The sequence below is a fragment of the Muscardinus avellanarius genome (genome assembly GCF_963383645.1).
Source record: "Muscardinus avellanarius genome assembly, chromosome: 2".
Lineage (NCBI taxonomy): Eukaryota > Metazoa > Chordata > Mammalia > Rodentia > Gliridae > Muscardinus > Muscardinus avellanarius.
Genome location: NC_137787.1, coordinates 70,166,777 through 70,178,905, shown reverse-complemented (window position 1 = coordinate 70,178,905; position 12,129 = coordinate 70,166,777). Strand labels below are relative to the sequence as shown.

Sequence of the window (12,129 nt, the reverse complement as noted above, 5' to 3'; positions counted from 1 at the left end):
CATCCCTAGTAGCTTTCTTGGAATGTGAAGTGGGCTTTTTACAAGATGGAGTCATTTGATAAGGAGGGGCCATGCCCTGACTCTGACTAATCACGCCCACCCACCAAAACCAGGGCGTTCTCAAAAGAAAGATGTTGCACCAATTCCCCTGGTTTCCTTTGTTGCAGCCACCATGAAACGTCTCCATGTGCAAGGAATGTGTTCTGAACCCTCACACCTAAGTTAGAGTTCTCCTTTATACTGACCTGATTGATTTTCACTCTAGTCCGAGATTTTAGAACATGATTTTTGTTTTAACTATAATGTGGAACATTTTGAAATATGTAATATATACCCCGAGGCAGGGAGGTGTAGAAATTAACCATTGTTAGGAAAATACCTATAGTATACATTCTAACACTATACAGATGCTACTTATTAGCCCCATTTTGCAGGTGAGAAAACTCAGGCCGAGAAAAACTAACTAACTTGCTAAAAATCTAGTTAGAAAATGGTAAAAATCCCGTTGGAAAAAAACTGGATTTCCACTGTGCCAGTGATCCCTGGTAGGACTCTATATTTTTAAAATTCTTCCCAGAATTTTTTATTGATTAGCCCAGGGTAAATCCCATTGCGGTACACATTTCTGCTTCCTTCTATGTGAAAACAAATTAGAAATAATAGTGAAGAAGGCTTTTTTTTTTCTTTTAAGATTTTTTTCAACTTTTGCTTCTCAGATCTTGAATTTAAATTTTATAGGTGTCCTTCTAATTGAGGATCCAGATAGCACCCCACGTTCAGATTAAAGAGTATTTTTTTCCATTTACTACTCAACTCAAAAAATATATATTGAACTATATAAACACTGGCTCTAATATATTTTTATAATCCCTACAACCAGGCTAGTTTCTTCTGCTGCTTTTTCTTCTGTTATTAAATTATTGATAAAAAAATCATGTCTTGACCTTTTAGAATCTTTCTCTCATGTTCTACTTTGCCCCATATTTTCATAAGTGTTCTATCTGCATTCACCTTATTTTGCATTCTCTTTATCAATTTTTTTTGTGCTGACAATTTGACAATTGAACCTATGTCCTTGCTCATGGTAGACAAGCACACTACCACTAAGCTACATGCCCAGCTTTGTCCCCATTCTTATTCTAGTTCTTGCCAATTAACTTCTGGTAAGCAACCCAAGCCTGTAGTTGTACCCTAGCTACATAATAAGAATCATTGCAGTGAGGGGGAGAAGGAGGGACACAAACATAGATACGGTCGTGTTGGGTTACCATTCAGGATATCTAGGCTCTGGGTGCAGTATTATTTTAATCTATAACCATAAAATCTCAAGCATAGTATATAACCACAAACTTTTATAGTTCATGAACGTATCCATCCTCGTGTGCATTTATAGAAAAATCAATATACTCAACATTCATGGCAGTACTTCCGTCAAAATGGCAAATTCAATTTTATCTTTGTATTCTTTAAGGGTCCTGAGTTAGTGACTAGTCCACTTATCTCTCATGACAACACCATAAATCAAACATAAGAATTAATAACATAATTTTCTACTCTTACATGTAGATACTAGTAATCTCTATTTTCTTTTGAGTCTCTGGATTCACATAAAATTAATAACATGTCATTTTAAGTATTTTGATTCAAAATCAAATTATTATGTCTTGGTCCATTCAGGATGCTATAAAAATATCATGTGTTGGGTGTTTTATGAACAACAAAAATTTATTTCTCACATTTCTGAAGGATGGAAGCCTGAGATCAAGACACCAGCAGATTGAGACTCTGGTGAGAGCCTGCTCGCCATACAGCTGCCATTTCTTGAAACCCCAAAGCAGAACAGGGAAAGATATGGTCTGGGGCTTTTAGGAACACTAATCTGCTCTCATAACTTAAACCATCCCCAAGCTCAACCTCCTAATACTATCACTTTAGGAGTCAGGAATTCCATATGTGTATGGTAGATGAACACAAGCATTCAGATTATAGCAGTCTATTTTATAAACATAAAAATTGCAACTATTTTCATATTAGGAGTGCTGCTAAGAACACTATATTTTGTATAGTTTTCAGAAAGAATTATTATATACAGGATTGGTTATAATGCAGCATTCCAAGTCAGCAGATTTTAAAAAGCTACTAAGGCATCATCTTTCTGGATCTAGGAAATATATAGTGCTGTTAGAGAATCCTAAAGTATGATTCAGAAACATCTGACTTCAAACAAGTGCACAGCAAATATTATAATTTTTGGTTCTAGAAAACATAAATCAAGTCATTTCTCTTTCCCTCTGTTTGATAACAGTTTCTTCTAGGCATGCACTGTCAAAAACAGCATCCTATGTGATCAGGTGATTTTTAATATTGTTTAAGGTTGCTTTCATTTGACTAGGTGGATAGGACAAATTCAATAAAGAACATTTATAATAATTGTATTTTCCCTTAGCTTTCTTCCCTTTTTACATATTACTGTAGACATTTGAATGGGAATAGCATCTACCTCTCCCTCACAACTTAGTTTCTTCTGTATGATCTTTCTTCTATTGCCAGAGAAGTAATTATAGCATGGTAATTTTGATAATACAATCAGAGCATACTATGATGAAAACAAAGTAGAATGCAATCTCTCTCTCATTTACTAGACTTCTTTCCCACCCTACTGTTGTGTTTAATCAGATATCTAACCATACAGTTGAATCTTTCTCTAATGTCTTTGTGCAAGAATCTTTGGAGGCTGCAGGGTTTGATTCATAAAAGTAAGAAAAAATCTAATAAATCAACACAAATTATATATTGATTTTATTTTTTAAAATTTTTATTGGTGCACTCTAGTCATACATCTTAATGGAGTAAATGATGGTAGAGACATAATGCACACATCACTTATTTACATTGATTTTATATCAGATAAAAATCAATTAAACACTTTTTATAGTGTAATGATTCTAAATAGTTTGCTATAGCTAATAAGCATAATGTATGAAAAAATGTTTTAAAGTCCACAACAGCTTCCAATCTTTTCATACTTTTCTACAAAACTTTAAAAATCTTCACAAGCTATTTAAATACATGAGAGTCCCTCTAACTAAATAGAAGTTACCTTATCTCTTCCCATGAGTTTTGAAGCTGTAGACCACTTGACTTTCAAACACTGTCAATCCAAAGGCAGAGTTCTACAATACCATAATTGCAAGCAATGGTTGTGTATTTGACTTTCAAAAAACTCTCAAATGAATAAATTTGGGGAAGATGATGAGCAAAATAGTTATGAACTCTTTGTCACCATTTTCCTTGATAATGATCATCATCCATACACTGCCTTTTCCCTGCCAAATTAAAAATGTATTTTTAGAGTGATAGAGTAAAGGCTATTTTTTCATTGCTACTTTTATTTGCCAAAATAATAACACAAAGTAGTACAGAGTACCTGAATTTGACCAGTTTAAAATCTAGCAGGTAAGGTGTCCTTGTCATCTTCAAATAATTGATAAGTAAAGAAACCAGAGATGATCCTAGATACAATTTGGTAATTAGATTGCTTTAGGAAGCGCTTGACTTTATCTTTCCTTCTAACTTATTTCTAAATCCCTTCTGCCTCCTCAAGGAAATTATTGACTTCTGTACCCCTCTAATTCATCAGATTTTCTGACTTGACTTCTCTGAGCCACAAAGTCCTTCCTGGACATTTTCCTTAATTCTAGATCTTTCTTCTACCAAAATTATCCTTCCTGGATTGTAAACCCTCTGCTTTCTTATGAAATAACAAGATAGTGAGTCGTTCTTTTAAAATATAAGCCAGACCTTGTCACTATACCACTAAAACCCTGTAGTGGCTTCCATCTCAACTAAAAATAGTGAAAGTCCTGAAGGCTCTACAGAATGCAGCCCTGGACACCTCTGTAATTCCATCACCCATTTCGTCCCTCTCAGGGCCTTGGTACACACGATTCTTTTGTCCTGAACAACTCTTCCCTCAGAAGTCTAAACTGCTGGCTCCTCTCTGTCTCTAAATCTGTATCTCCTCGCTGTGACAATAGCTAAATAATCAGGTATAAATTGAATGCTCCTATATGGCTACATGATAGTCACTGCATCACTTCACTGATCATTTTTCCCATAGAATTTATCTCTGTGTGACATATTCTATATTTTATCTATGTATCTGTTATTGTTTATCTACCTCTGTTTTTTTTTTTTGATACCAGGGATTAAACCCAGAGACATTCTAACTCTTAGCCTTTAAGCTACACCTCCAGCTCTTTTTTTTTCTTCTTATTTTAAAACAAGGTCTCTCTAAGTTGCTAAGGCTAGCTTCAAACCTGTAATCCACTTGTTACAGTCTTTAGCCTCTCCAGTATTGGGATTAGAGGGGTGTGCCAGCTCACCTGGCTACCTGGTTAGTATATTGCTTCTCTGTCATTCCCTGGCCTCTGAAGTAGTACTAGAACATGATGGAAGTGCAGTAGATGTTTACCAAATAAATAATGAATGACCTACAAAATGACGGGCCTACACAATGACATAAATGACCAATAAGGACACTCAGATTCCCTGGGTGAAAAAGCAAAATAAAACAGTCATTGGTGTTCAGGTTTGAGGCTCACAGTCTACTATAAGATAGTAGGCAGGTCTGCTGAAAACATGATCATATTACCTCTGGACCTGCTTACTCCTTGAGACTTCCTGCCATTGTAGAAATTGATGTTTGCAAACCCTGATCTCTTTAACTGTGTCTCTATAGCTATGAAGAAATTTCTATTCTTGGAAGTTTAATGATTTATATAACTTGACACTAACAAATTTTAAAAATGTATCTGGCTACATTTGACTGGCTTTTATGCACCATGTTGATACTTAGATTGGAGAGACTTAAATTAATGTTTTATCCAGTAAAAGATTTAGCGACTATGGTTTACCATGTATAAAATCTATTCAGCCAAGCTCCTTGGCCTAGGACTTGAGTATTCCCTGTAGCTCTGCTGAATTGACTGGAAGCATGATAAGTCATCTAAATTCAGTAAGTATAACCATTCCTAGCAACCAATTTCACTTGTGATGGACCAAAAAAAAAATCTAGGAAAGTAGATGCCTTTGTACCTGAGGGGGAAAAAAAAGAAAAAAAAAAAAGAAAAGAAATCCCCAGCAAGATAGGCATACCCTAATCAATATGCTCTGAGTATGATAGCACGCCAGTGAGTGATCTATTTCATTCTGAACTCTGGCTCTGTAGATGACAGTACACGCTTTACTAGAACAAATCAAATAAATGTATTTGACTTTTGTTTTGACATTTCAAAACACCGAACTGTATTTTCTTATGCACCACTCTTACTCCACATCCTTAATTTTTACTTTCTTCTTCTAAGATATGCTGCCAGAACGAGAGGAAAACAAGAATAAATCAGGTAGAATTGTTTTCAGTGCTTCCCAACATTATGGGAAGAATAATATTTCCAGGGATATGATAGTGTGGTTCAAAAATTATAGTCCCAAAAAGGCGTTAAGACCTTGACTCTGCAACTAGCCATCAAATGTTTCAATGCTCCGTTGCTCCCGTTCCTGTTACAGGTGCATGTGACAGCGCTGCAGCTATGAGTGGAATTTTAAAGGGGAAGTTTGAAGACGTTGACGGCTCCTCTCCCTGCTCCTCTGTGCCAGAACCTGATGATGATGTTTTTAGCTGTGAATGTGCTGAGCGTATTGATAGTGTCAAGCCCTCCAAGTCCAATCATGTTACTCGTGAGTATCTAAAGCTCTAAATTTCAGGCTGTGCTCTAAATTGTACTGTACGGTCAATTCTTGGGGTCTTCAGTCTTATCCATGGGCATGTAACTGCTCCCAATTTCATGATACCAAATATATTCGCAAATGTCCTTTGGTTAATTAGGCCTCAGCATTTAATTCTGTTCATCTTTATAGAATGAGAGCATAGCAGGGAGAACTGAGTCCAATCAGAGGTCAACAGATACCAACTAAAAATAATTTAGTATGTATTTTCAGCCTTATGAACTATAGCCATTTTTTTTCTTTTTTGTACTGGGGATTGAACTTGAAGGCATTCTACCTTCAAGCTACTCCCTAATTTTGAAACAGGGCCTCACTATGTGTCTGAGAGTTCCACTAAATTACTGAGGCTGTCCTCAAATTGTGATCCTGTTATCTCAAATCTGCCAAGGATTACAAGAGTATACCACCAGTCCTTGCTTGAAATAGAGTCCTCTTTTGAAAATCAAATTAATGGAGCCATTTCAAGCATCTAATATTGGTTAATGAATTGGGAATACTCTGTGGTGCTGAGTGCAACACATTCACTTCTTAGGCCAAAATATTATTATGTGTATTTGGTGGTACTAAGTATTGAACCCAGTGCCTCATCCTCATGCATGTTAGGTGTGCTTTCTAACACTGATATACATCTTCGAACATGAGAAAATTATTTTTGTTTTAAAAAAATGCTTCTGTAGCCGGTATGCTGGTGCTGGTGGTGCGTGCCTGTAATTATAGTACTTGGGAGAATTGAAGGTTGGAGAACAGCTTCAACAAAGTAATGAGACTCTCAGCAACCTAGCAAGACCCTGCTTCAAAACAAAACAAAACAATAAATAAGTAAAAAAAAAAGGCTGAGGATGTAGCTCAGAGATAGAATGTCCCTGGGTTCAATTCCTAATGCTACAAAAAATAGATAAATGAAAATTAAAAATTGCTGTTGTAAAATCCTGGCCCTGAATGCTATGAAATTCTGTAATTGTCTGGATGTAGGTAAAACTCAGATTCAAGGCTAGGTCTGTGCACTGGAGTAAAGATAGCTTTCTTCATGTATATTCTTTTTAAAGTAGTTAATGTAAACAAAATTATTTAACTTAATGTAATATGTTTTAATTTATAATTCCACCCATTTTCAAACTGAATTTCTTACAAAAGATGCATATATAAGGGTTTTGAAACAGCTGAACCTTTTCCTAGAACTCTGTGTCCATTCAATCTTGATCATCAAGAGAGATCTTAAAATTATAGTTTAGAAGCATTAACTAACACCAAAAGCAAAATTAAAGAAAGTCAATGGAGCCTCCTAGCTTCTCCCAACCCTCACAGAATGATGTGAATAAATGCCCTTTTAAAATTGCATTCTGTAAGTAAAGGTCAATACAATGAGTATTATTCAAGATATTCTATTTTCACAAAGATTTTTCTTATCATTTTTGGAACGTTGGCATTTGGGAATTTTTAACTCACCAAAACAGTTTCTGTGGTACTGAGGATTGAACACAGAGTTATTCTACCTTCCAGCTTTACCACCAGTCTGATTTTATTTCTTATTTAGAGACAGGGTCTCATTAGGTTGATAGAATCTCACTACTTGCTGAGGCTGTCTTCAAACCTGTGATCCTCCTGTCTCATTCTCCCAAGTACAGGAATTATAGGCATGCACCACCACGCCAGGCCTAAATTAACCCTAAAGTTTATGTCATGTGACTCTATGCCTCTAAAATTTTATTTTTGTCCTTCTTTTCTCTTCCCCCAAAATTTGAAATTGTTTTTGATACCTAGAAGGTAAAGAGCACTTCATAATGCTTAGAAATCTTTATTGAATGAGTAGATTAATTTTAGACAATTCTTTTTTTTTATTGCGGGTCTGGGGATGGAACTCAGGGGCATTCTACCTCCAAGCTACAACCCCTGCCCTATTTTATTATTTATTTTGAAACAGGGTCTCATTGAGTTGCAAATGGTCTCACTGAGTAGCTGAAGCTGTCCAGGATCTGCGATCCTCTGGTCTCAGCCTCCTGAATGCTGGGATTACAAGTGTGTGCCACCATGCCCATCTTCAGACAATTCATTTTTTAAAATTGTTTTATTTGTGCATTGTAGTCATACATCTTAATGGGATAAAAGACTGTGGAGACATACATGCACACATCATCCAATTAGCCCAGACCCAATAACAGCTAGAAAGAATATGCACACGGGTTGTCCTTATAATCCTTAGGAAAACAACAGTACCTTTAAATTAAAAAGCCTTGGGAAAACTGTAATAGTATCCTTCTGTGTACTTTGGGAAGTCTTTCCCCAAGTCTCAGGGCACTGTAGGAGCTGCCAACCCTTTCTCAAACTTTTTTCTCTTTAGGGACTTCTGAAAATCCATCATCAACCTAGGACTCTCTTTCCTTGAGGCACCACCTCATCTGCTAGAACAGTGCAGCATTTTCCACACCCCTGTGATTTTTTTTTTTTAATCTCCAGCATGCTTTCATGCCCCTCCTAAAGTTACAAATTGGTTCTCTCCTGGAAAAATCAATTTCAGGACTTTTCTATGCAAGACATCTATTGATTTCTATAGCTTGCAAGTTCACAAAGCTCCTGTAATGGTCATTTAAGCATCATCAGGTCTTACAATTGTGCATCAAAATGCTTTCCAGATGAAAGTGATGTTCTGGTGATTTGGGGAGGGGTGCTGAAAAATTATAGGTCAAGCAGTTGTTCTGAGCACCTGAACTCTGTGGAACAAAAGTTCCTGTAGAGAGGGGGTTCATTTTTGATAACTGTTTTGGTGTGTGTTCATAAATACTCTGCTTCCTCACTATTGCTATAGTCTATAGAGAAAAGACAAATAGCCACTGCAGTCAGAGGAGAAATTTCAGGCAGCTGCAGTTTGATGACTTTTATTTTTTCCAGCACTGCTTCTGATGTGCTTTTCTTTGTGAATTTTCAAGGGATTCCGGGAAACATTTACTGATAATCTTTGGTCTGGGAAGTGCCATAGGCATCACTGAGCAGCATATAATTGAGCTTGTGAGTAGAGCCATGATTTGGGATGGACATTGTGAAGGAATGGTAAAGAAGAAGAGATGGCAAATGTGACCTACAGAGAACTTCCTGTTCCTGAGGGCTACTCTGATCTCCAACACAAAGCCTTATTAACTATTTTGTAAAGTTGGGGAAATTGAAAACTCATGTTAGTTTTTTTTTTTAATACTGATTCTCCATACAAAACAGAATAAGATGAAAACAACAGTAAAGAGTCAAACCTTGTTTTTAATTCAAAGAATGTTAGACTTAACAGGGCCTTAGAGAGCATCTAGGCAGATTCCCTTATTTTTCAGATGTGGAAACTAAGACCCAGGGAGAGTACCTTGACAAGAATCAAAATGTGCGCTGGTGGCAGAGGATTTTAATGTACATCCCTAGAGTCTACCTTTCTCCTAGACCATGCAGCCTTCTGATGGTTCAGCTACATGCCTGTCTACCTAGCAGAGGGATCCAAGTTATCAAGTGATGGACATGGCTGTGTCTTTCGTGCCAGTTCCTCTTAGAACAAATTTATCTTTTGGTAAAGACATTTCATCTCTTATTGCCTTTTGGAGCTTCTTTTTTCTTTTTTTAGTTTCTGGTGAAAGTGTTAGCATGTCCTGGCTGTAGGACAGTGCCAGTGATGAGTTTCTGAACAAATTCAATGAGCTAAATGAGACAGTTGGCAGAGAATTCAATTCTAGTGTGAAAGAACATTTCACTTCTCCTTTCTGTAAGTGACAGGGCAGACTGTTGAGACTCTGTGTATGTCACTGACATTGATGGAAATATCTTACAGCAAACATGTTGTTTTACATTTACATGAAGGAAATTGGTTGGTCGTGGAGACATAATGCTACTTGCGATAACATGGAAATGTTACAATGAAAAGTAGGTGAGTTGGTGTATGCAGTGAGAATCTTTAACACCAGTGACAAGTTGAAAGTTATTTCATTTACTTGAAAAGTAAAAACCTTTGTACATTTCACTTTTGCTAGAGGGGTAAATGAGCATGTTAGACTCCTGGAAATAAAAAGTAATAATACCTTTCTGTCCCTTGAACTCCAGGGCTTTGCATTACCTGTTCAATAATTTAAGACCTCAGAAAGCTACTTACCTTTGCATTTCAATTGGACTCACTTAGTCACAGCTTCTGATTGAATGGAGTAATCATATTCCATGTTGCTGGCTAGGTGCAGAGTTGGCGGTTATATTTGTTTGTTTTAAGCCCCGAGAAAGCATTTAAATTTGGCTTTAAACTTAAAAGTACAATTGGAACGAATTTCAAACAAAATTTTGTGTGTCTATAACAATGAATCCAGGAAAGCAACAATTATTGTGGATTTACCTCTCAGCTATCATGAAAAAGCTAAATATAAAGGTAGTCCTGTGGTGATAATGGGGCTGCCTCTCACATCATTTGAATGATAAGGCTTTATTAGCATGTGGTCATAAATACATCATAGAAAATTTCCCAATTTCCTGCATCTGTTATTTTCAGGATGTTTATAGGTGAAATTAATATCCTCACTATATTTCATAAAGATAATAAGAGTCTGACTTGTTATTAAATATTAAAGATACCATCTTCACATTAGTGATCAAAATATTTTCATTAAGAGTTAATATATTTACAAATAACCATAAATCAGAGTGTTTATAGTTTATGAGCCTTTTGATAGAGGATAACATCCTGGGTTCATGTTAGAGTAGTCACAAAGCAATCAATAAATGATTGCCCAACTACAAAATATTTTGGCCTGCAAAACGGATCCAAATGAATTTAGGTGATTACAGTTCTGCTGTGTTCAGAGGACCTTAATCATCTTGCTTTGATATGAACACCAGAGATTGACTGGCCTTAAACGTCTTTGTTTGATGGTGAGGATAAAATCAGTGTTGGAAGCAAATATCCTTGTGTTTCTCAAAAGAATTTAAAATTCATTGTTCAGGCATTCTGATGCTTTATGACAGCTCAGAGGAAGTATATGTGTGCGTGTGTGCCTGTAGGAAAAAAAAATAAACCTGGTCTGCTTAAAAATAATAACAAAAGAGCCATTTGGTGGGATTTCTGAAGAGGCTGCAATATTTAACCCTTCATTCTGAGATATACATGTTTATTTGCTAAAAATATTCTTTATTTTCTGAGGAATTTTGGAGTAAACTGGGAAATTTGAGGATCACCAAGTTATTATAATGTATGTTTTATTTGCTGAGTAACAATGATTTGGCACAAACTAGAATACTTTAAAAAGTCTCAAAGTTAATGAATTCCATTGAGAGTTGGATAAAGGTTTAAAATGCAGTTTTTTTAATGTAATAAAGAAAGAACAATCATAATAAATATAACAAAAGATAAATGTTTTTTTCAACAATACCAATACATAGACAATTTGGACAAGCATTTTATTTTAGTGATATTTAATTCTCAAGTAGGACAGTATTCACAGTGATTTAAAAATTGAAATGGACTCTCACTTGGCTGCAATTATTTATATCTTATCTCACAAAGATAATAATGGAGTAGAAACAAAGACTGATTTCTATAATTTAAAATTCCAGGAATTTGGATGAAATTTTATGAAATGATTCATATAATGAACCATTAAGTTACTCTAAAATCCTTCTGGCATCTTAATTATCATCACAATGAACTCCTCCGCACAACCAAAAACACCAAAAAACCAAACTCAAAACAGTTTCAAAATACTGTGAAAGCTGGTAAAGATTGCTAGACATGGTACTAAAAGCACTAGATACTTTTGTATTGGGTCCTATTAGTTGTAGCATTTCAGTGGTGCTATTTTTAAGGCTATTTCAATGGCAAGACTCATCCTCTAGTGGGTCCTATTAATTGTGATATATGGAGACTTCAAATGCATAAATTGCTATATCCTTTATGGTATCATTAATGATAATGTTAGTGAAAATACTTTGAGATAAAGATGCACATATTTTAGTGTTTAATTATATTAATAATATTACTTTTACTTAAAGTAATATAGTTCATCTTAAAATTTGTTGTAATGCCTACAACTCTTACATTTTTAAAAATATATATACTCTAAATCTGAATATCAAACTTTGAAATATTTAATTCAATCTTTACTGACTTTGGTTTGGAAGAAATAATGGCAGTGAAATTTAAATGTGCCTAATTTTTTCAACAAAGCTAGTTCTATGTCATGATTCTTCTCAAAATGCTAGCCATTGATTTTTTTTTTCTCTGTCGACTGACTTTCTGCTATTTTCTGTTTTTGTAGCAACTTTCATTTTGATTTGGAGAGTATAGTACAGATTTCAGATTTATTTACATTTTCAAATATTTATTTTAAGAGCTCT

General features: G+C 35.3%; 1 protein-coding gene across 1 annotated transcript in view; it reads left to right on the top strand.

The window, feature by feature from the left end:
- Positions 1-5,591: 5,591 nt before the first annotated feature.
- CSRNP3 (cysteine and serine rich nuclear protein 3) overlaps positions 5,592-12,129 on the top strand; it is a gene marked incomplete at both ends in the record, with an annotated part of 181,852 nt that continues 175,314 nt past the window's right edge. The window contains one exon of the mRNA XM_080690052.1: positions 5,592-5,739. Coding sequence (XP_080546178.1) covers positions 5,592-5,739 — 148 coding nt within the window. The remainder of the gene's footprint in view (positions 5,740-12,129) is intronic.